Source organism: Phaseolus vulgaris, chromosome 1 (genome assembly GCF_051622355.1).
Source record: "Phaseolus vulgaris cultivar YP4 chromosome 1, ASM5162235v1, whole genome shotgun sequence".
NCBI classification, from domain to species: domain Eukaryota; kingdom Viridiplantae; phylum Streptophyta; class Magnoliopsida; order Fabales; family Fabaceae; genus Phaseolus; species Phaseolus vulgaris.
The window spans coordinates 53,741,468-53,762,582 of record NC_143498.1 but is presented as its reverse complement, the minus strand read 5'-3'; the positions used below and the strand labels follow the sequence as shown (position 1 = coordinate 53,762,582).

Sequence of the window (21,115 nt, the reverse complement as noted above, 5' to 3'; positions counted from 1 at the left end):
TTCTTTTTCTTACATAAATCAAATTAAAGAATCTGAATATATTCAAACAATATACTCATTTTAAGTTTTGTTAAAAAGACAGAATGTAAAATAAAGAATCTAAAAGCGAGAAAAGATAAAATAAAGGTTATACATATGTATAAAGAGAAACATCTAAGAATTAGAAAAAATAAAATTAATATTAGCTTCCTTTTAGAAACTTTGTATCCATATCTTTTGTTATTCCAGCAAGCTAGGGAGAAAATATTGATGAGATCCAATTTGAAACAAATACTGAAAACTTAAAGTTTTGGTATAAATGTCAATCAATTGCTTTGCGGTAGAAATGAAAAGCAAATGCATGAAATTCTTCTTCACTGTAATCATCTTATATGTGTTTTATATGGTTGTGAAACACTAAATTTACTATAATACATTGGTTAGAAATGATTGTTAGTTTTTTGTAAAATTATTTTGATTTTAGAAGGATGTCCATTGTAGTTATTTCCAATGAGTTAAATGGAATCTTAAATCAAACCAATTTCCATTGCACAAGGGTTCATCTCAATTATTTTCATAATACAAGGATATAGATGATCTAAAGTTTAGAAAAAAAATAAAAAACATATTTAACCATCTTTGACATTTTTTTGTTATAAGTGATTGATTACTACCATCAATTTTTCACATTATAAATATTTAATAAAAAAAATGAATAAGATGTGATTATGTCTTGACTAAAGATTGATGAATGCCATGATAGTTTTGTTGTCCCCTCAGTGATGATATGAATTATAGAGGTAGTAATCCAAAGTCAAAATCAGAAAGAGTATAGGTAATTCATATACCAATCATTTAGGATGCGTGTGAATTGATGGCTCTTTGCAATTGGTAAGAGATGAAGGAGTAACAGAGAAACTGTGTAAGATTCATGGGTATACAACAAGTGATGACTACTACCAATCATGGGAGACATCAAAGAGAGCATATGCATGCAGCATCTTTAACATGAACCGTTGAATGTCAAGACAGAAAAGAATAGAGATAAGAAAAGTGAAGTAGACAGCAGAATAACATACCACAAGGAATCACTGTCTGTCGGTAATAACCTTCGACCCTTCCATATTTTAGATTCCAATTCACTCTGCACGGTTGCAAATTTGGCTGTGTTAACTTTAGAAAGATGCCATATTTTTAAATAACGATATAATATTAATATATTTTTCTGAGGTCTAAATTTATGTACGGACAAAATAAATAAAGTAAATAAAATATGAGAGAAATAGAAAAGAGAAGATATATATAATGTAATTTTTATTGTTTGATTTGATAAAAATAGAAAAAAGAATTGAAAAGAGAAAGTTCTACAAAAATATGCTTTACCGTAAATTATTTATAAGATAACATTTTTATAAGGAAAAAATTTAAATTAGTTATGTTAAAATAACAAGATTGTGCATTTCCAAACAACAGTTTGTTTAATACTCTTAATCATAAAAAATGTAACGAACAAAATAAAATATATAAGGATATAAAAAAACTATAATATTTTTTGTATTTTCAAATTTATTTGAAAATAAGTATAGTTTCAATCAAAACAAATAGAGTTGGATTGTTGAATTTCGTTGCCATGAAAAATCAAATTTCATAAACACTTTAAATGCACTAATAATACACTCAAATTTCATATTAGAGATAAAAATCAATTTACAAACCAAACTCTTTTTTGAAAAGTAAAACATAATCAATTCTATTAAAACATTTTGGTTTTGGGATGATTTATTATCATTTTTTATTTATAAGCTAAATTTTAAAATGATTATTATTATAACTTTTATATTTGATTTCCTATAAAAAAAAAGTTCTACTTTGGTTGTTATACTTTTACTAAGCGAATATTTTGTTGAAAGGAGAATTTATTTCTGTGTACCCTTAAAGAATCGTTTCCCCTTATAGGTAAAGAAATCTCACTTGAATGGACAACAAATCTTGAACCGATCATTATTGTAAAATTTCTCTTTTGAATTTGTGATTGCCAAAACTTTCATAGGGCAAAGGTGTAAAAAAAAATGGCGACAACAAGAAAAACAAGACGACATAAAAAATATAATGAGATGAAAAAAGTTTTGATTCGAAGATAAAACACTTTAAAAAATAATAGGAAATAAAGCAAGATCAAAAAGGCAAATGAAAGCCAAATAAGAATTATTCGTTAATAGTTTATAGATGTTGAATTACCAAAGACAATTAAAGAGATTATGAAAAATAAATTAACTTATATTGCTAAAAGCCATCCAAATCTAATCATGGATAGCAGCGATAAATGATCTAAGAAATATTATTGACTTAATTTAAATTTGAACATAATTAATTTGTTATTATAGAATTGATTTTATAAAATACACTAGCAATAAAAGTGTACTTTAAAGAATACTAAAATCTTAGAAAGAAATTTATGCTCACTGTATTGAATGTATGACTTTGTCTAGTATTAAACATTGAACTACGTAAGTTAATATAATTTAGGAAAAAATATTGTTGGCTAGCTTACTAGGTTAGATGAAGAGGGGGTGAAATGAGTTGAGTTGTTTTTATATTTTTTTAGGACATACTATCCTTTCGTCTTTTTTTTGGGTTTTCAGTTCATAATTAAATGTTTAACTGATTTTAGTCCATGAATGTAGTAATTTTGAAATTTCTCCCTTCACCATATCATTTTAGACGTGGACCCAACAAAAAATTTAAAATTTAATATTGTCTTTGGTTTCATTTTTGTTTGCAGATACAGAAATCCGGAAGTGATTGTTATATACTTTGGATTTTAATATCTCGAAGATCATTTTCATATTTCATTTAAGTTTTTGGATGACCATATCCAGAAGTGAGTTATGAGTTCTGAATTTTCATATCTAAAATGGTGTTGAGGATCGGGATCCGAAACTCTTTTATGTTTGCTTATAGATCTTGATATCCAAAAGTCATTTATGCTATCCATATAAGTTTTTCGAATGGCGAAATCCAAAAATGATATATTAATTCTAAATTTATATATATGAAACTTTATGATTTGACAAATATAAATATTTGGAAGGTAAAAAAATTTAAATTATTAAGGACAAAACGGACCTTTTCACATCCATGTGTGTTTGAATTGATACGATGAGTCTCTAAGTTTTTGGACCCTTCCTATCACAAAATGATATTGATTGAGCCCCTATATCAGCAACCAATTCAAAATTGACACAACCACAAACACTGGTACGAGCAGAAATAAATGTTAAAATGATTTTTGAACAAGACAGTAATGTGCATTTAATTTAGTTTATTTCTCAGAACTAAAACAAAGTTATACACGTGTCAAACTAAAGGTGAACGCAGAAACTAAATAATGATTAGCCTGATACTCAATTTTGTGTGTTAATAGACAGAGTCAGGATAATCACGAAAAAGAAAAAGGCAAAAACTGTACAGACTCTGTTGTTTGTGTAACAAGCAAACCTAGTAGTATTTACTAATACTAAGACCCTAAAATATAAAAACGGAAAACGTTTGTTTTGATGGGGTAATGTTTGCTGAAATTTAGAGCCAGGGGAACCATCTTGGAAAGTAGGCTTGGGGAGAAGGGATTCTATCACAGCTAGCAGAGCTGATGCCAATAACTCCATTCCTGCACCCTTTATCATTTAACAGCTCTCAAAACGATTTTCGCTAACCACGGGCTCTCTGTGAAGGACTTGGTGGTTCTTTCAGGTACTCTGTGCTAAACACATTAAATTATACGTGTATCAAGTCTGATCAAGACCAGGTAGGGTTCTAAATAAATGCTTTGTCAAGAAAATTTCTATGCTATTTTAGATTGAAACAGAACGAGAGAAATTGTGAGTGTTAATTGAGAGGCTAGCTTGCTCTATCTACTTATTGCCAGAAATGAGCAATATCAAGCCTCTAACAGGAAGCGAGAGGCAGATCAGCAGAAAAAGTCAATTAAACATTAGCCAACTATTTGTACCTACACACATATATGTATGTATCTATATGTATTCTCTGCCTGTCAAGCTACCTGGTTTATTGTCAATAAACTACCTCATTTTATATGACTTTGCCAAGCTTCCTATCTTCCCTGATAACACATTTCACCAGCAGAACCTGTAATCTCCACGAGCATGAAGAAATGACATAAAATAATATCATCAATGCCAATCCTTAAATTTGTTTACACTGAAATACGGTATTTGGATCCTGTAGCTGATCCAGGAATGCAACTAGATGAGATTAAACAATTGTCAAGTTAAAATTCCAATATCTCAGAAGAATCATCTATGTAAAACAAGGCAAGTGTATCCAATCACAAATTCTTGAATCGTTAAAATACTCAAAAATCTTCCAGGAGAAATTTATCAGAAGTGACAAATATAGATTTTCCAAGGTCAACTAACGTATTAAGTGTAATTGGTTATGATCAAACAGTTTTTCTTTGATTTCTACATTAGAAAATTGGGAAGATTGTCATGAACTTACACTCTCACATTTATACATTAGCCTGGTTACATCATATTTTCATTATAACCAAAACAAGGATTGGAAGGAGTCTCAAGCTGCTAGCCCTACTACTGCTCCGTGTTCCTCTTAATCCAGTTCATGAACAGATTCAACCTCCTCTTCTGGTAGTTCAAATTCATCAACCTCTTTAAAGTAGGCATTCTGTTTTTCAATATAATCTTGAAGCTGGGCATCTTTCGATACGTCTTCTTTATACGACACAGCACGCTTCCTCTGGAATTAAAATATCCATTAAGAACCACATACAATTCACCTTTCATGTAAACCACTCTAATGATGATTAAATACACAAAACTCAATTATGCCTTAGAAATCTGCAGAACCATCCTAAACAGAGTGAATATTAAACAATCTTTACCTTCCTGCAAGAAACCCTTAAAACCCTAGCCTTAGGCAGACCCAAACCTTCAAGTTCAACTCCATCACTTTTGTCCCTGTTTGGCAGGAAAGAAACTGGGATGACAAAAGAGTAATTATAGGAAAACAGATGAGGGAGTAATAATTAAACTCGGTTCCCTTAATTAATGTAGCATTGAACTTAACATGACTTAAATTAAAACAGAGAATGGTTATTACTAGTTACCGAATCGTAGGGATTTTTGACTTCGCTATTGCTTTTTTTGCATTCCTTTTCTTTTCATTCAAAGTATGTATTCGGGAGCAGAATGCTGAAATTGGCTCAGAAACATCAAGACCAGCAGTACCTGAAGTAAAAGCAGAGAGTAAGAAACATATATGGTTAATATAGTGGTATTAAGCTATAATTTACGAGAGAATAAACGAATGATTATACAGAGCAAGAAAAGATTAACGAGAAATTCAGACGCAAAGGAAAATGCAAAGTTAATGTATATAGTAATATGTGATTTCATAAAAGTGAAGTACCGCGTGTGGAGTTGATTGGGGAGGAAGAAGAATTTGATGGAAGAGCGTTGGAATTGGTGAGATCGGAAAGAGCCTTTCGTTTTCTTTCACCACCACTAGCGTTTTCCATTTCAACGGTTCCGTTTCTGAGTTTCTGAGTTTCTGAGAGTGTGAAAATTCACTCACTCACACTTCTCTCATGCTTTTTCTGTTATATTCTTGTTTCCCATGGCGGGAAATGTCAGTTGGAAAACAACCATTTGCTAATTCTCTTTTCACCACTCATTTTTCAATGCCACTTTGAATGTGTTTATAAAATTTATTTCAGTTCATTCAAGTAAAGTTTAATTCAAAGAAGATGCCACTGAAAATTTTTCAATTCAATATAAAAGCTATGTTCTATTCTTTTTAATCATATCCAAGTTCATTAGACTTTTTTTTAACAATATATAAAAATCTACATTTTTACTAAAATCAGGTTAGACTAATATTGTATATGCAACCAAACACACTGAATTTGAGTTTCTGCAAATGATATTGCTAATTCTTAAAACATTAACTTTTTTTATATGTAAGAATTCTTTAGAAATTTACAACAATTTGCGCACACCGCTTAACCAATTGACGTAGAACTTGTTATTTAGAAAAGAAAAAGAATAAACCTTAATTAATATATTAAATCAATTCGGAAGATAATAAACGTTGGTTAATTTAATTCTTAAAGTTAAAAATAAGCTTAAATAAATTTAACATGTTTTTCTAAAAATGGGTATGCTAATGCAAAAATATATAGTATAGTATTTTTGTATCTTATCTTCCTTTAAATTTCTCTCAAACCAACTTATGTATTTAAAGTATTTTGTTGATGTTGTTAATTTATCTTCTCTTCCTCAAATAGAAATTATCGTCATTGATTCATGTTTCTCTCTTTCACATCTAAAACGACATCGTTTGCTAGCTCCTTATAGTTTATCTTCGCTTCCTTAAATATTTCTTAAGTTATATGCTTTACTCTTACCATCTACATGCCGTTTATGTTGAAATACATGACAAATTATATATACTCTTGATAGGATATGTTACCATGATATATAACACATAGTTATAATTAAAAAAAATTGAGATCAAAAGAAAAATATAAAAAAAATGAATTTAAAAGGTCAAGAGAATTATAGAGATAAAATATAAATAAATATTTATTTTAGAAAATTAAACCAAAAATTTATAGATTAATATATGTTAATTTCAAACTTAAAACAAATATACTATGAGATGAAACTTAAATACATATTTTGATTGTAAGAAAATTAAATATGCTATTTTGTTTCTTTTTATCATTATAATCCTTGAAATAATATATATATATATATATATATATATTCTAAAAATATTTAATATCAATTATTTATTTTTTTATATTTTAAAGAGATAAATAAACCACAATATAATAAATTTTGCAATTAATTTTTTTATAATTTAAAAACAAGTTATATAAATAAATAAAAACCTTCGAAATGTTGGTGTAAAAATGCTGAATATTCCAATTTCCACTATTAGTTTTCTTTGGTAATAAAGATTTGTTTTCCCAATCAATGGTGTCTCCTAATCAAGGGTCAATGCTGAGAAAGTTTGATAAAAAAAAAAAAAAAAAAACTTGCTTTCCTGAAGCAGCTTTAGAGAAAAAAATTATTTATAGATTTGAAATCCTTTCTGGTTTCATATTGTATTTGGACCCTATAGCAGATACTCAGAATTGAGAAGAGTAATAGCACATGAAGTGTAATAATAAAATATTTTTTCAGTACAATGGTGATCCAATGCTTCTTTTAGCTTTATAACATTGTGTTGCATGTTAGTCACCGACCCAAAATGGGAGAAAAATTAATTAAAGGATAATTTAATTAAACAATTTTTAATGGTTAATTAAATTTAAAAATATTAAAAGATTAATTTAATGTTTAAATTAACGTTAAAGAGTATCTAAAGTTATGTACTATTAGAAACTTTTAGGATACTTTATGTTCTTACAACAAGGACCAAGAATACTAGAATTAGGTTGACAAAATTAACTCTTATACAAATCTTCCGAACTATGGACTGAACTCTCTCGGTCTCTTCTCACATTGGGTGCTCTAGGCTTCTCCTCAAGGTAGATGCTCTCGACTTCTCTTTCGGCTAAGTGCTCTCGGCTTCTCCTTCTACTAAGTGCTCTCGGCTTCTCCTTCAGCTAGGTGCTCTCGGCTTCTCCTTTAGCTAGGTGCTCTCGACTTCTTCTCGGGTTGGGCTCTCACGGCTTCTACTCGAGTTGGGCTCTCGGCTTCTTCTCCTCACAGGTGGGTGTGTGTACCTGCAAGGCGCTCCGATGCCAAAGTCAGATATAGTTTTATGTTCATCAGATAAATTGAATCTCACTTACCTCTTGAGCTGAACCTCTATTTATAAGGCTCTCTTATTGGACTTAAGAGTTACTTGAGTCTTTTCTTTTTGCACCTAACATTTTAAAAACACGCACCTGTATATTTGGGCCCATCTTATGGGTTTTGCTATAATCACTAATTTAATTTTACTTATTTACTTTTTATATTTAACCTTTCGGTCGAGACTTTTGGTACAACCTTTCGGTTGACCTTTCGACCTAGACAGTACACTTTATACTTTTATATTCATATTTACCGTAAGTGTATTTTAACTCTTATCACTTTTGTTGCCGTAAAATCCACATTGCATTTTAAATTTTAAGACTTTGGTGACTCCTTGAAAATATTCCATAATTGTATTTAATTGATAATTATTCAATGGGTTTTCAGTGTTTGTTTGTCATATGTTGGTAAATTTAGTTTTAACCAATATGTATTAATATCACATCTCGGTGACAATTATACCTATTAATATCCAATAATTGTAACAAAATTTCAAATGTTTTGGTATGTCATTCATACCTAAATATATATTTTACATTCTTATAATATGATATAGCTTACATTATCATAATATGATGTTATAAAAATAATATTTTTACTAATTTCTTAACTCTTTTCAATTATGATTGTAATTTATTACTCATAATCTATCCTCCTGTGTAATATATTATAGAAAAATATAAAATAAAATATGGTAAGATATTATTTTAAAATTTTCAATATTATTCTATTAGATAAGCATTTAACAACCATTACATTTCCTACTATTCCCACTACAATATATTAATCAACTATCAAGGGGTTGATTTTAAATTTAAATTTTTTTGGCACGAGTCCTTCAATATTTTGGCAGGTGATCCTAAACTTTGTAATGCAGCGTAAATGTATTTTTATCTAGTATGTTCTTAAAATTCTTTATGAATAGGTATAGTCTATTTATGTATCGTTTTTATTAACATGTGGCTTTTGGTTTAGTCCTTATATTTTTATATTTTTTTTAATAATATTTTTTTATGTGATAGTATATGATTGTTGTTTCTTCAGGTGTCAATCTTAATTAAATGTAAAGTTCCATAGTAATATCTAACATAAGATTTTTTTATAAAAAAAAATATTTTTATCTATAGTACATCTGAGAAGCAAATACTGTTAAAAAAACAAAGGCAAAAAAAAAAACCCTTTGTTTCTTTCAATACATTTGATTGAATTTTTGTGCTTTTGTAGCATACCATCCAAATCAAACGAGAAAAGAAGAAAATATCTTTCATATGAAGAAGAGAAATTTGGGTAGTAAGCAATTAATAGAGTTTAGTACACATGGATATGTTGATATATAATTTTTAATACTCAGTCTATTAAAATGATTTTAAGAAAATTATTTTAAACGTGCATGCCATTTTTGTACATTAAATAATAATTGTCACAGTACATATATATATGAGGGGCCAAAAAATTTATATCCACTCAGTGTAAATGTTAGATAAAAAACATTTTTAATAATCTTGAAAAAAGAGAGTAAATAAGCATAAAAAGCATCGTATTTAATATAGGAGAATAAATAATTACTATTTATTTCCTCTATTATACAACAATAGTATTTTCAAAAATATTTTTACTAAAATAATAATCTTTTTAGTTTTTTATTGTTTTTTCAATCATGGTTCTATATTTAGTTAAAAGCAATCAATTCAATACCACTTACATTAAAAAGAGATAAAAAGAAGCTTGAAAAGTTAAGAATGTTTTTATTAAATTTATAATAATTGATTTTTTAATTAATAAGTCATGACTTTAAAAAAAATGAATAAAAAGATAAAATATTATTACAAAGGTTACTTTTATAATGTTAAAAATCAACTAACTTTGAAAATAAAACTTCATAGTTAGAATATGTTTTAAAGTTATTAAATTATCCTAATTTATTTTTTGCTTCATAAACACTCACCTATTTTAAGTTTCATTTTAGTGTGATTCTCACTTTTTAGACCATCAAAACTATTATTATTACTAGAATAAAATATCATTATTAGATGCAAAAAAAAAAAAAATACTATCATTATTAGTACTATCTCTTAACATAAATGGAACCAATAGCCTCATTACTCACTCAATAAGGAAATTATTAAAGATAGAGATTAGCAAATGTATATAATCTCCAATGATAAATATGTCATCAAGTTAACAAGCATTTAATTAATATAATATAAAAATTAGTCTGAAATGCAGGGGAAACATGTGACAAGACAAAAAAAAATATCAGTTTCTTCTCTCCCAATAAAACAAAACCAATAAATTTTATATTGTTAAACTGTTAAGAGTTATCTTAAATATTTTACATATACACAATCAGTTTAGCCACTAAAAAACACAACTGATCTCTCTGTTCTTTTACCAATTTCGATAAAGGTTTTGATTCTCACGTTATAGCTTTCAAAGCATATGTTTCTAAATAAACATATTTTTCAATCCTTATTAGGAGCTAAAAAACATAATTACTTAAAAATCTCTTGGTATAAATAACATGTTAGAGAAAAATAATAGTTCATGTTTTTATCAATAGTTCATGTTTTTTAGATGATTTGGCACGAATATTTGCAGTGCTGATAACGACAGAAGCGGTTTCATGTTTCATGGAGCCTCTGTATCAGCACCACTGATCTAGGTGAAACAAAACCCGTTGGCTCCCTGTGCATGCCACATGATTGTAATAAAGCAAATCACTAGATTGACAAAAGTGGATGCACAGAACAAAACCACCACAAATAAGCCTCTAGTTTAACTCATTTCCAATGTTCCAATCTCCAGCAAAACCCATGGGCCAACCCAAGCACCAAAACCAAAGTCACAAATTTCAACATCAACCTCACCCACCCTTCTATAAATATTCTTCCTTCTCACACCATTCATCACCTTCACTACCAGTTCCAAAATCACACTTCCCAGATCAAGAAGAGGGCATCACCATCATATCAAACACAACATGGACGCAGTTCAGTCCTGGGTTTCAGACCACAAGCTCACCACCATTGGTAATTAGTTATATGGGAAAATTGTTGAGTTTTTAATACTCTAGTTCAATCATAGTAGATGATAGATTCATTGCCTTTTTATAGTAATTACCTTAAAAACTTATACTAACAATGTCCTGTAATAGGATAAAACTATTTTAAAGTTTAACAAAATTGGTCTTGAATTAATCTTAATATTATTACAGGAGCACTCTGGGCATCTGGAATTGGAGCATCACTTGTGGCTTATTCATGCAAAAAGTCCCCAATGAAGCCTAGTCTCAGGCTTATCCATGCTAGGTACAAATATGTTAAGAAATGAGTTTTCACTATATATCATATTAAGACTTAAATTTAAATTTGAAGTCTAACTGTAATCTCTAATAATAAATAATGAAATGTGTGGTGTAATAATAATATAAATGTGATTAATGAATGAAATGGTTTTGCAGGATGCATGCTCAGGCACTAACTTTAGCAGTGTTGTCTGGTGCAGCTGCTTATCATTATTATGAGAAAGGTTCTCTTCAGCCAAAACCAGTGGCAGATAATAATATTTCTGCCACCAATTTGAACCAGATTGTTGAATATGAAATTCACTGTCCTTTCTAAATAAAAAATGTAAACAATAGGGATCATGCTATTAGGATGTCTTTTCATCAAGTTACTGCTGTTTTCTAGAATGAAAGTTGTTGGATAATGATCAGACTCTAGAACAATTTACAATGCATCCTATATTTATGTATGTTCTGAGGGTTGATTTATTTTGTAATGTATATAAGTTTTATGAGAAGTTTCAGCTTGATTTGAATTATGCCTAAAAACTCTATCATTACCTTATCTACTCTATCCGGAAATCTTACACACGTGACACGTACTCCTTTTATTGGGTTCTTTTTCTGCTACAACGTGTTTCTGGATATGCGAGTAACACAATTCTAATTAATAAGGTTATTTTTTAAATGGGATAATTTTAGAAGTTTTTAATACAATTTTTTCTAAAATTTGTGGACAAGTGTGCCAATAACACATAGTAACAGGACTAAAAAAATAGGTCATATAAATGTGAATTAATCTGAATAGTATTTTATTTCATCCAACATTAAAGTGATTTTAATGTCCCCTTATACGATATTATATTAGTTTCCTCTATCTAAAATTGTATAATCACATAATATTTTAATAAAATTGTAAGCCATAATTTGTTCATCTCGATAATTTTAAAAAATCTATTAATCAATTTTTGATTTTTATTAAGATATATCAATTTAATAATTAGTAAGATCATTTTAAAATTTGGATTTAAAGCCGTTGAATCATGTACAATATTATATACACATTATATATGGTTTATATGGATCAAATAAGTTATATTTTATTATAGGTTGGTTAATTAAACACATTAATAATAAGTTATATTTTATTCTAGTTTAAGTCTTAGGTGCCAAAGAGAACGTTTATGTAACCAATAGACTAATCCAATATAAATAAAATAGTTTTTCTAAAAGATACGAGTGCTTTATTTAAAAAAATGTTAACCAAGAAAAGAGTAAAAAAGAGAAAATATTATTTGATTTAAAATTTTGATGACAACGATAGAAAAAGATGATTTATAAGATTTGTAGAGAAATCAGGAGCATAACAAAAACAAAGGACACAAAAACAAGTTAGATTGAGAGAGTGAGAGTAACTACAGTACATGTAAGTAGTGAGATACAAACATAAACTACAAAATCATAAGTAGTTAGTGGCGAGTTACTGTTCTAATTTATGGGATGCTGATATCTTGATACTCTTAACAATAAAACCATATCTTTCACATCTCAATAAATTAATATTCTATTTATTTTTGTAACTGATGTTGGGTTCACTAATCCTTCATGCTGTTGTTGTACCCAATGAGCAATTAATGATGGCATCTAATGTTTGTTGCAGCTTTGGATATTAACTAACTATCCAGGGTGGCCTTAAAATACATTATTGATCATACTGTTCACATTAAACTAATCTTAATATCAATAATTAACAATGGTTACATACTACAAGAAGGAAATGAAAAAAATAGAAAGTTGGTTAGAGGAATAGCCTTTGCTTTGCTCATTTGTGCTGTTGTGTGGTTGGAAAGTCTTCTCCTGCCTAACTGCTTGATTCCTTTTGTTAACTACTTTACTAAACACTACTCTAAAGAGATAGCCTACCAAACAATACCTTCTTCCTATTTCTACTCTCCCATCTCATTCTCAATACATCTTCCTCTACTCATTTATTATAAAATTATCTACAAAAACAAAATGATGGGACATCTCCACATACTTATGAGGTTACATCCAACCTAATATATACTTTTTTAGTTATACAAAAACTTTAATGTGTAGTATATAATGATGTACATCTTCATCATTAGGCTTCCATCATTTACTATGATGGGTCCAAGCAATGCATTATATAAAGAATGAAGGTAGATGGCAACTCTTTAAATTGGCAAGTTCTTTGGAAGAAGGGAATATCTCCTTCATCTTTCTGTGATTTAGGAAAGCAGAAAGCAGAAAAAAGCAGAAAGCAGAAGCAGAGGAAGGAATGGATTGTTGTGTGTGTACAACTATGCCACTGATCCTAAGGCCTCCGAGGAATACAATATGTGGGGCATGTTACGAAGGAGTGAGGAGCATAATCAACATGATGGGCAGTGTTGAAAGTGAGAAGGTAAAAGCAATTGTGGCCAATCCAAATCCAAACACTTCTCTACTTTCGCGAAGAAATTCGAGTAAGGCAAGCTCTGATTCGTTTGTTCTTTAACCGTTTGATTGAAAAACATGGCACATGTCTCAATTTGGTTGTTCTTCTCTCTGCAGACACTTGAAGATTGTATAAGATGGTGTTCGGAGCAGATGGAACAGTTTAATCAACAAAAGCAAGACTTGGTTTTCCTGAGAGGCTTTGTTGCAGCCTTCAAAGAACAGATTCACACAGATATATTGGTCACTCCAGGGAGACACGGTCCACCTATACCTGCACATAAGTCCGTTTTGGTAAGCTCTTTTTTTATGTGATTGAACATTACTGATACAGTTTCTTAATTGTACCAAAAATCTTAGATCAAGTTGTTTTATTTAAAGTTAGAAAAAATCATATTGAAAATTTGACTAGAGATTATAACATTTTCATAGTATGTTATCAGAATCTCAGGTTTAAAGTCTATCATAACGAGTGTCATATCATCTGTTATCGGTATATTATTGGATCACTTGTAACACGATCTGTCACTCTCGACGTGAGAGTGTTATCGACTAAAGATTAAAGATTAGACTATTTTTATAGGATGATTGATATGATTCTAATTGGAAGGTGATGACAACATATTATAATGTTACAGGCTGCGAGATCAGAAATATTTAAGAACATGCTAGAGTGCGATGAGTGCAAAGAAGCACCGAGTAAGAGCATAACTATAACGGATTTGAAGCATGAAGAACTAGAGTGTCTGCTTGAGTTTCTGTACAGTGGGAGTTTGGGTGTGGAAAAATTGGAGAAACATGTGTACGCCTTGTCACAGGCAGCGGATAAGTATATGATCCCACATTTGCTGAAACACTGCGAACGGTACCTGCTGAGTTCGCTAAGCACTTGTAATGCCCTTCAGACACTGGAGATTGCAGACACTTGTTCCAACCACACCTTGAAGGAGACAACCTTGGATTTCTTGGTCAAGAACATTGATCGTGTTGTGTCCTCACCTAAATTTGAAGCTTTTGTTCATAGGAGCCCACACCTCACTGTTCAACTCGTTACAAGGGCCTTCGCCAATGGTGCCAAATAATCAATTTCTCTCTTTATTTTTTCAATTTAGCACTGTATTTATTCTTCAACCCTATCAGAAGCTAATAAAAAAATATGGACACATTTCTTTTTTTAATTTTAAAAACAATAAATTAGGCAGAATGCCAATTAAAGTGCATTTTTCATGCAATTTTCCATACAAAATATATTATTTATTAATGGATTAAAATATTAAACGTTAGTGTTCTCTCTTATAGCACAGTCTTTATCTAATGGGAGTTAACTATGATTATAAATACTATAGATTTATATTATAATAATATAACGCATTATATAAATATTTGATATAATGATGATATATTTCAATTTTTTATACCAATAGATAGGTTTGCCTGTTTATAAACTCATGAAATTTATATTAATGATTTTAAATTTATCAAATAAATATATTGACTAATCTAATATTAAAATGTTAATATCTGACCATTTTTTAATAAAGTCTGCAGCCCTCAACAAATGTCTTTTCGGCGTGTCCAATCATAAAACCATTCGAGGCCTCTTGAGATTTCTTTTTGCACCCAAACTTTCCTTGTGTACTCCCACAAATATGAAAATTCTTACTTTTTTTATCTGTGCAATTTAAAGTTTTTCTAATTTTTATTGTATAATCTGAAAAAAAAATTGACTTATAGTTTAATTTATAAGTAATTTTTTTTGTATAAATAAAACTTTCAGATTGCATAATGTAAAAGTCATTCTCAAATTTTAAATTATACAATCTAAAATCTTTTTTACTTTTAAATTATACAATCAAAAGTATTTTTTTCATGAATTTTTGTTTAGATTACACCATTTAAAAATATTTTATATAAAAAAAATTCAGATAATGTAATTCACATGGAAACTAGGAGGGTATAGAAAGAAATGGTCTCTAGCAGAATCTGACCCAACCAGTATTAAGCCCATCAAAGACTGTAAGGCAACAGAGCGACTTATTTTTTTGTTATTTAAATATATTTGTACTTTTGTAAAGCTAGTGAATTTTATTTTAATTTCTACAATTTTTTATAAAACTTGAAATAACATTTTCCAGTATTTTATAAAATATTTAAATTTTACTTTTAATTCTCTTAAAATATTTTTTTTATTCTTTCAAACATTTTAAATCACTGTTTTTAATTTTAATATTTACTTTAAAATAATGAATAATATTTATTTATAATTTTTTTTAAATGACACATACTGATATTATATTAATATTTATCAGATAAATTGACCATTTAATATATTATTTAGCACATAAATAATTAATATAATACAAGAAAAAAAATCAATTTAGAGAAAATAAGAACAATTTTCTCCTATAAAACCAATTAAAATTCGCTAATTTTATAAGAATTAAAAACATGTTAAAGTTTAATGCATTTTGAATCTAGTAACAACAATTTTTTTTTTCTGTTCCTTCCATCTCAATCTCTTTCTTAAACTAAAACAGCCATCCACCCCATTTTTTTTTATCAGCATGAAAAAATAAAATAAAATAAAATAATAAAAAGTATTTCAGGATACTTCAACTCTTATACAATAGATTATAAAAATATCATCTACTTCTACATATCCAACTAATAAAACTTTAGAAAATAATAACTCATCAAACATAAATCTAAAATTTTATAAAGACAATATATGACATTCAAAACCTTAGTTAGCATTCTAAATAAGAAGTTCTAAAAAAAACAGAAGAACCTCGTACAAAAGTCCGAACCACAACCTCAAACCACTTCCATCTTTGAATTCCAACAATGTTGATTTCCTTTTTTTTTATCAGCAAATATTCATTTCCTTCACATTGATTCTTCTCTCCTAGTAGATCAACCTAAGAACTTTGACCCTTCAAACTCTACACATCATTTTTCCTCCAAAACAATTGACAATATTTTACGGTTAATAAATCGATGGAAAAAATTCCTTGCTACCAGCAAAACACAAACTAGGATTCTCCTCCATTCTACAACAAGTCAAATAATACTATTACTTAAAGGCGCAACATAATACACAGCTCTAAGTACCTTATGTAATATACCTCATAGATGTGCATATTTGATACATATATATATAATTTATAACATAGCCATAGTTGGAGTTGAATTGCTTTCACCTATAATGCAAGCTCCTCTACCAAGATAACACCATGAGCAAACTAAATGTGAACATCTATCATCTATGTTAACAAGCCAGATGTCATGTATAATCGAGCATGCATGCATGCAACAAAAAACATAATCTTGTGATATCTATAACCTTTGATGTTACTGTGTAAAGAAATTGATTCTTTGTTTCCCCCCCTTAAAGAAAACATGATGAAAAAATTGCAAAATGAATTATATATATGTTGATGAAGCCTTACAAATTGGACGTCAGATTTGAAGGACACAACACAATCAATCTACGAATGGAGGAGATGGATTTTGTCAGGAGCTTTGTTGCTGGATTTAGCATTTAGTGAAGAAATTCCCACTGATATAAGAGTCAGTACTGCAACAATGGGCCTCCCATTCCTGCACAAAAATGCTGCATTGACATGATCGCTCTACCCTGTAACACTGCATGTGATAAGGTCCTACCCACTCTTTTATCATAAATTATTATCATAATAATGTACATTTCAATCTAACTCCACAACATAAATTACTTTTTTTTATTCTTTAGTTAATATGGTAGAATGTGATATTTATTAAGCCTGAAGTTGTTAAATAAAGATACAAAAACTCAAATTTTATGACTTTAAAACAAATTTTAATTTTGAGAGTAAAACATTTCCTTGGCTGCAAAAATTAATCACATAATATCTTTAACATTGTTATTCAAACACCTTTATATTAGGGTAAAACTATTTGAATCCACTAAATAGACGAGGAAGCAATTATTAACACTAAAAAAATTATTAAATAAAAATTTAATATATTATTAAATAGAAATCAATATTAAAGATGAAAAATAATTAGTAAATATAGTGATAATTATTTTTTTAACACTAATTTTTATTTAATAATTTTCTTACAATGTAAACAGGAAATTAAATTAAATAAAAAATTAATACAAAAAATAAGTAATTATTATTAATTAAATTAGATATTATTTAATAGACTAAACAAATATTAATATCTAAAATAATTTCTATTATCGAAAAAAAAATTAAATTAATTTCTAAATTGATATCTAGTTAGATATTAATATTTTACCAATCAGATTTTAGTTAATAAATACTAATTAGTCATAATTAAATTAGATACTATTTTATAAATTAAAAAAATATAATGTAGTTTCAATTATTAAAAGTTTATTAAAAAATAGTTTATAAATTGATATAGTAAGGAAACTAGTTTATAATTACTAACCACTTTAAATTCTAAATTACTATTTAATTAAATTAATAATTAATTTATAATCTAAAATAGTTATTAGTTAAAATAATAATATTTAATATTAGATATTAATTTAGAATTTATTTTATAAATTTTATTATTAATAAAAACTACATTAAATACTAATAATTTTTTATTATTGGACTGAATAGAACCGAAAATGATATTTCGAAATGAAATTAATGATCTACTTTTTTTTTCCTTTATGATTTTTTTCTGAGGAAGATCATATATTAAGTGATCCCTTTATTTGCATGGTGCAAACTAGTGTGAACCTTGAGTGTGTGCACGATTTGAACCAGCAAGGTCACTTCTCTCCTTTAGTTTTGTAGTACTTCATTCGTTTTATCCCTCAAAAAGTGGGGACTTCATTTTCTTATTGTTTCTGTACTGTGTCGTTTCACGTTTATCTCTATCACTGGATCATACACATTCAACCGTACACTTTGCCCCAAAATTTTGTTTCTTACACACAAAAGCACTTGCGCACGATTTGAAGTAAGAAAATTTTCAAGTTGTGAAACTCTAACATACCACACATGAACATGTGAAGATTTAGATATTTCTAGGAATGCTTCACAGAAGCTCGATTGATTCCTTGATCAACAAAACTACAAGTTAGGTCTAATGGAAGAAAATGCGTAAACTAATCAAAGAAAATGCACACGCAAGATACAAATAACATAAATGTAAAAGCTGACATTTTATTACTTTTAGTCAGCATTTTGGCTCCAATTCTGTATTGCTTGTCCGATTGCCTGTTTCACTGCTCCTGCATCAATATTCTTACCTTGTTCTTCATTCTGCACAAGTCACAATACTTTCTGTCATTATTCTATGCATGAAAACATAGAGAGAATGAGACAATATTCTAAACCTGAAAATATTTTAGTAACTTCAACATTATAGCCAAACGAGCTTCTGTTTGTATTAACCCAGTAATTAACGAAATATAAGATTCTACATGGTTAATTATAGTTTAAAATACCAAGAAAACATTTAAATCACAGCAACGTGGTCCCTCATCCTTTTCTTCAAAAAAGGATGAGAGAGAGACTAACAGGTAGAAGAGAAATTGTTAATTATATGCATAAGGACAAGGCATGTGACCTACAAAAATATGGAGTAACTAGAGGGAAAAAGAGAGACACTGAATGATATAATGAACTGGCTTAGAAAGCATCTATGGTATAGTAGTCGATTTGGAAGTTGTTGTTTTGTAAGGTCGTGTTAAATTCATGGTTACAAAATATTGTGTCTTACCTTTTCTCCAACAGCATGAAATCGAAACGTGTCGATACAAGTAGCCCTAGCTTCAAGCACGTTAAGACTCATCTCTTCAAATGACTCCAATATGGAAACAAACAGACCAGGGCAACTCTTTGCTGAAAAAACATTAATAAGAAAACCCTTTTCCGTGGTTTCTACTGTAACCTGTTTATGTCCATCCAGAAAATGCAATTCCAATCAAAAAAAAAAATCAGATTAACTTTGAACTGAACACATATATATATGTTGTTAAATTTTACAGTGATTGAGAAAATACCATGGGCGAAGAATTTTGGTCAGTTGAAGTCTGTGCATTGGCTACGTCTTGATTCAATTCTTCCACCTTTTGCTTTAACTCTTGGATATACTTTGAAGCATCTATTATGATCGAGGTTTTGTTTAGCTGCCACCACCCAGCAAAATAACAAAAACTATCAGGTAATTCATCATCTCAAAGCGTAAGTTCAGTACGGATATAAGCATGGGTTAATAAGACAAATGCTTAAGGACTATATAATATTCTTCTTATCCTTGTTTATATGTATACATTGTTAATTGCTGATAAAAAAAAGACTATATAATATCTTGAACGAGATATTAAACAATCTTCATTTTAACAAGTATGTGCTTCAATCGAAATAATGATAACATACATGCAATACATATATAGAAGACAATATATAGAAGACAATGCAGATAGCAAGAACTCTGTGTGTGGGAGATTAAGTAACCAAGTAAAGAGGAATCCATGGTATTGAAGAACTGATAAAGAATGAAGGTGGAACAGAAGGGAGGATAACAATGTGGAGTGAATTTTCAGTGAGAAAATAAAATAATGAAAGATAGAGAAAATAATGCAAGGAATTACAGCATGAGAGTTAGTAAGAGAACGAAGTAGTTGCAGCTTCTGATGCAGTGCTGCTCTCTTTTGCTCTTTAGAAACCATTTTGTGCTCTCTATAAGTGCTTAATTTTGTTATGCTATGAAGTATATGCTGATAGAGGTCTCTGTAGGGTGTTTAAAAAGAGGAGATGGGCTCTCAAATCTATATGAATTATTCTGAGTGAACTTCCAGAAATACCCTTTTGCAATTTGATGCTTAATGTGTCTAAGAATTGGTTTGATAAGAGTGAAGCATATGAAGATGGTTTACGTAATGATATTGAAGTTGAGTGAGGTATAATTTTGCACGTGTAAGTGATTAAATATTTGGAATTTAAGCAGAGAGATATGGAGAATGATGAGGTGGCTCAAATGGCATCGAAAGAAGGAAGAAATGAGAGGGTGGATGCTAAGTTCTGAATTTGGAATGCATCCAAACACTTCTCACGGGGAAATTTAAAGCTGTGCGATCTCTCTTCAATCACCACCAATCAAACTTTGTCTCTTTTTCACTCTCTCTCCACACGAGCCATCCTACCTTTCTTTTCATACAACACATTCTTTTGTTTTCCTTTCCCTCATGAAAGTGAAATTTAGATCATACTATTCAATTCCAATTCACTTCCATCTATTTTACCCAAATAAATAATGAATGTCTTCCATAAATATGTTTTCACTCTTTCTAAATTAAAATATACCACTTCTTTTTTTCACTTGTATGAGTGTATGAGAAAATAAGGGTTATTGTCTTTGGTTTCACTCTCCTTGGAGATCTCACATCGATTAAAAATTAGAGTTTTTCATTGTATATAAGTGAGTGCAAACCTCAACTCTATGAGCCAGTTTTATGGGGTTGAGTTAAGCTTAAAGTCCATTTTGATATCATCTCCATTTTAAACCAACACTCTTCTTTCCTCCTTTACTTCTAATT

At 29.1% G+C, this 21,115-nt stretch overlaps 4 protein-coding genes across 4 annotated transcripts; 2 read left to right on the top strand and 2 right to left on the bottom strand.

Annotated features, from left to right (window-relative positions):
- Positions 1-4,315: 4,315 nt before the first annotated feature.
- Positions 4,316-5,581, bottom strand: LOC137815124 (sororin-like protein). The gene is made up of 4 exons (XM_068618171.2): positions 5,425-5,581; positions 5,123-5,243; positions 4,898-4,973; positions 4,316-4,752 (listed from the first exon to the last, which is right to left on the bottom strand). Exons 1-4 carry the CDS (start codon positions 5,531-5,533, stop codon positions 4,606-4,608), a joined length of 453 nt encoding a protein of 150 aa, XP_068474272.1. The 5' UTR covers positions 5,534-5,581; the 3' UTR covers positions 4,316-4,605.
- Positions 5,582-10,499: 4,918 nt separating this feature from the next.
- LOC137815123 (uncharacterized) lies at positions 10,500-11,642 on the top strand. Its single transcript, XM_068618170.2, has 3 exons — positions 10,500-10,852; positions 11,038-11,131; positions 11,284-11,642. The coding sequence occupies exons 1-3, from the start codon at positions 10,804-10,806 to the stop codon at positions 11,441-11,443; spliced, it is 303 nt and encodes a 100-aa protein (XP_068474271.1). The 5' UTR covers positions 10,500-10,803; the 3' UTR covers positions 11,444-11,642.
- Positions 11,643-13,026: 1,384 nt separating this feature from the next.
- LOC137815122 (BTB/POZ domain-containing protein) lies at positions 13,027-14,744 on the top strand. Its single transcript, XM_068618169.2, has 3 exons — positions 13,027-13,600; positions 13,684-13,860; positions 14,205-14,744. Exons 1-3 carry the CDS (start codon positions 13,409-13,411, stop codon positions 14,646-14,648), a joined length of 813 nt encoding a protein of 270 aa, XP_068474270.1. The 5' UTR covers positions 13,027-13,408; the 3' UTR covers positions 14,649-14,744.
- Positions 14,745-18,564: 3,820 nt separating this feature from the next.
- On the bottom strand, positions 18,565-20,329 carry LOC137815121 (uncharacterized). The gene is made up of 4 exons (XM_068618168.2): positions 20,171-20,329; positions 19,580-19,705; positions 19,297-19,467; positions 18,565-18,836 (listed from the first exon to the last, which is right to left on the bottom strand). Exons 1-4 carry the CDS (start codon positions 20,246-20,248, stop codon positions 18,747-18,749), a joined length of 465 nt encoding a protein of 154 aa, XP_068474269.1. The 5' UTR covers positions 20,249-20,329; the 3' UTR covers positions 18,565-18,746.
- Between the last annotated feature and the right edge of the window lie 786 nt (positions 20,330-21,115).

What these genes read in the sequence shown, in the direction of transcription:
- LOC137815122 (XM_068618169.2), top strand. Translation starts at nt 13,409, where the DNA reads ATGGATTGTTGTGTGTGTACAACTATGCCACTGATCCTAAGGCCTCCG. An exon ending in CGCGAAGAAATTCGAGTAAG is followed by an intron (nt 13,601 to 13,683) that starts GCAAGCTCTGAT and finishes TTCTCTCTGCAG; the next exon opens with ACACTTGAAGATTGTATAAG. An exon ending in CTGCACATAAGTCCGTTTTG is followed by an intron (nt 13,861 to 14,204) that starts GTAAGCTCTTTT and finishes ATAATGTTACAG; the next exon opens with GCTGCGAGATCAGAAATATT.
- LOC137815124 (XM_068618171.2), bottom strand. Translation starts at nt 5,533, where the DNA reads ATGGAAAACGCTAGTGGTGGTGAAAGAAAACGAAAGGCTCTTTCCGAT. An exon ending in TCAAAAATCCCTACGATTCG is followed by an intron (nt 4,974 to 5,122) that starts GTAACTAGTAAT and finishes CCTGCCAAACAG; the next exon opens with GGACAAAAGTGATGGAGTTG. An exon ending in TAAGGGTTTCTTGCAGGAAG is followed by an intron (nt 4,753 to 4,897) that starts GTAAAGATTGTT and finishes TTTTAATTCCAG; the next exon opens with AGGAAGCGTGCTGTGTCGTA.
- LOC137815123 (XM_068618170.2), top strand. Translation starts at nt 10,804, where the DNA reads ATGGACGCAGTTCAGTCCTGGGTTTCAGACCACAAGCTCACCACCATT. An exon ending in CCACAAGCTCACCACCATTG is followed by an intron (nt 10,853 to 11,037) that starts GTAATTAGTTAT and finishes ATATTATTACAG; the next exon opens with GAGCACTCTGGGCATCTGGA. An exon ending in CTCAGGCTTATCCATGCTAG is followed by an intron (nt 11,132 to 11,283) that starts GTACAAATATGT and finishes ATGGTTTTGCAG; the next exon opens with GATGCATGCTCAGGCACTAA.
- LOC137815121 (XM_068618168.2), bottom strand. Translation starts at nt 20,248, where the DNA reads ATGGTTTCTAAAGAGCAAAAGAGAGCAGCACTGCATCAGAAGCTGCAA. An exon ending in CTCTTACTAACTCTCATGCT is followed by an intron (nt 19,706 to 20,170) that starts GTAATTCCTTGC and finishes GGGTGGTGGCAG; the next exon opens with CTAAACAAAACCTCGATCAT. An exon ending in ACCAAAATTCTTCGCCCATG is followed by an intron (nt 19,468 to 19,579) that starts GTATTTTCTCAA and finishes GGACATAAACAG; the next exon opens with GTTACAGTAGAAACCACGGA.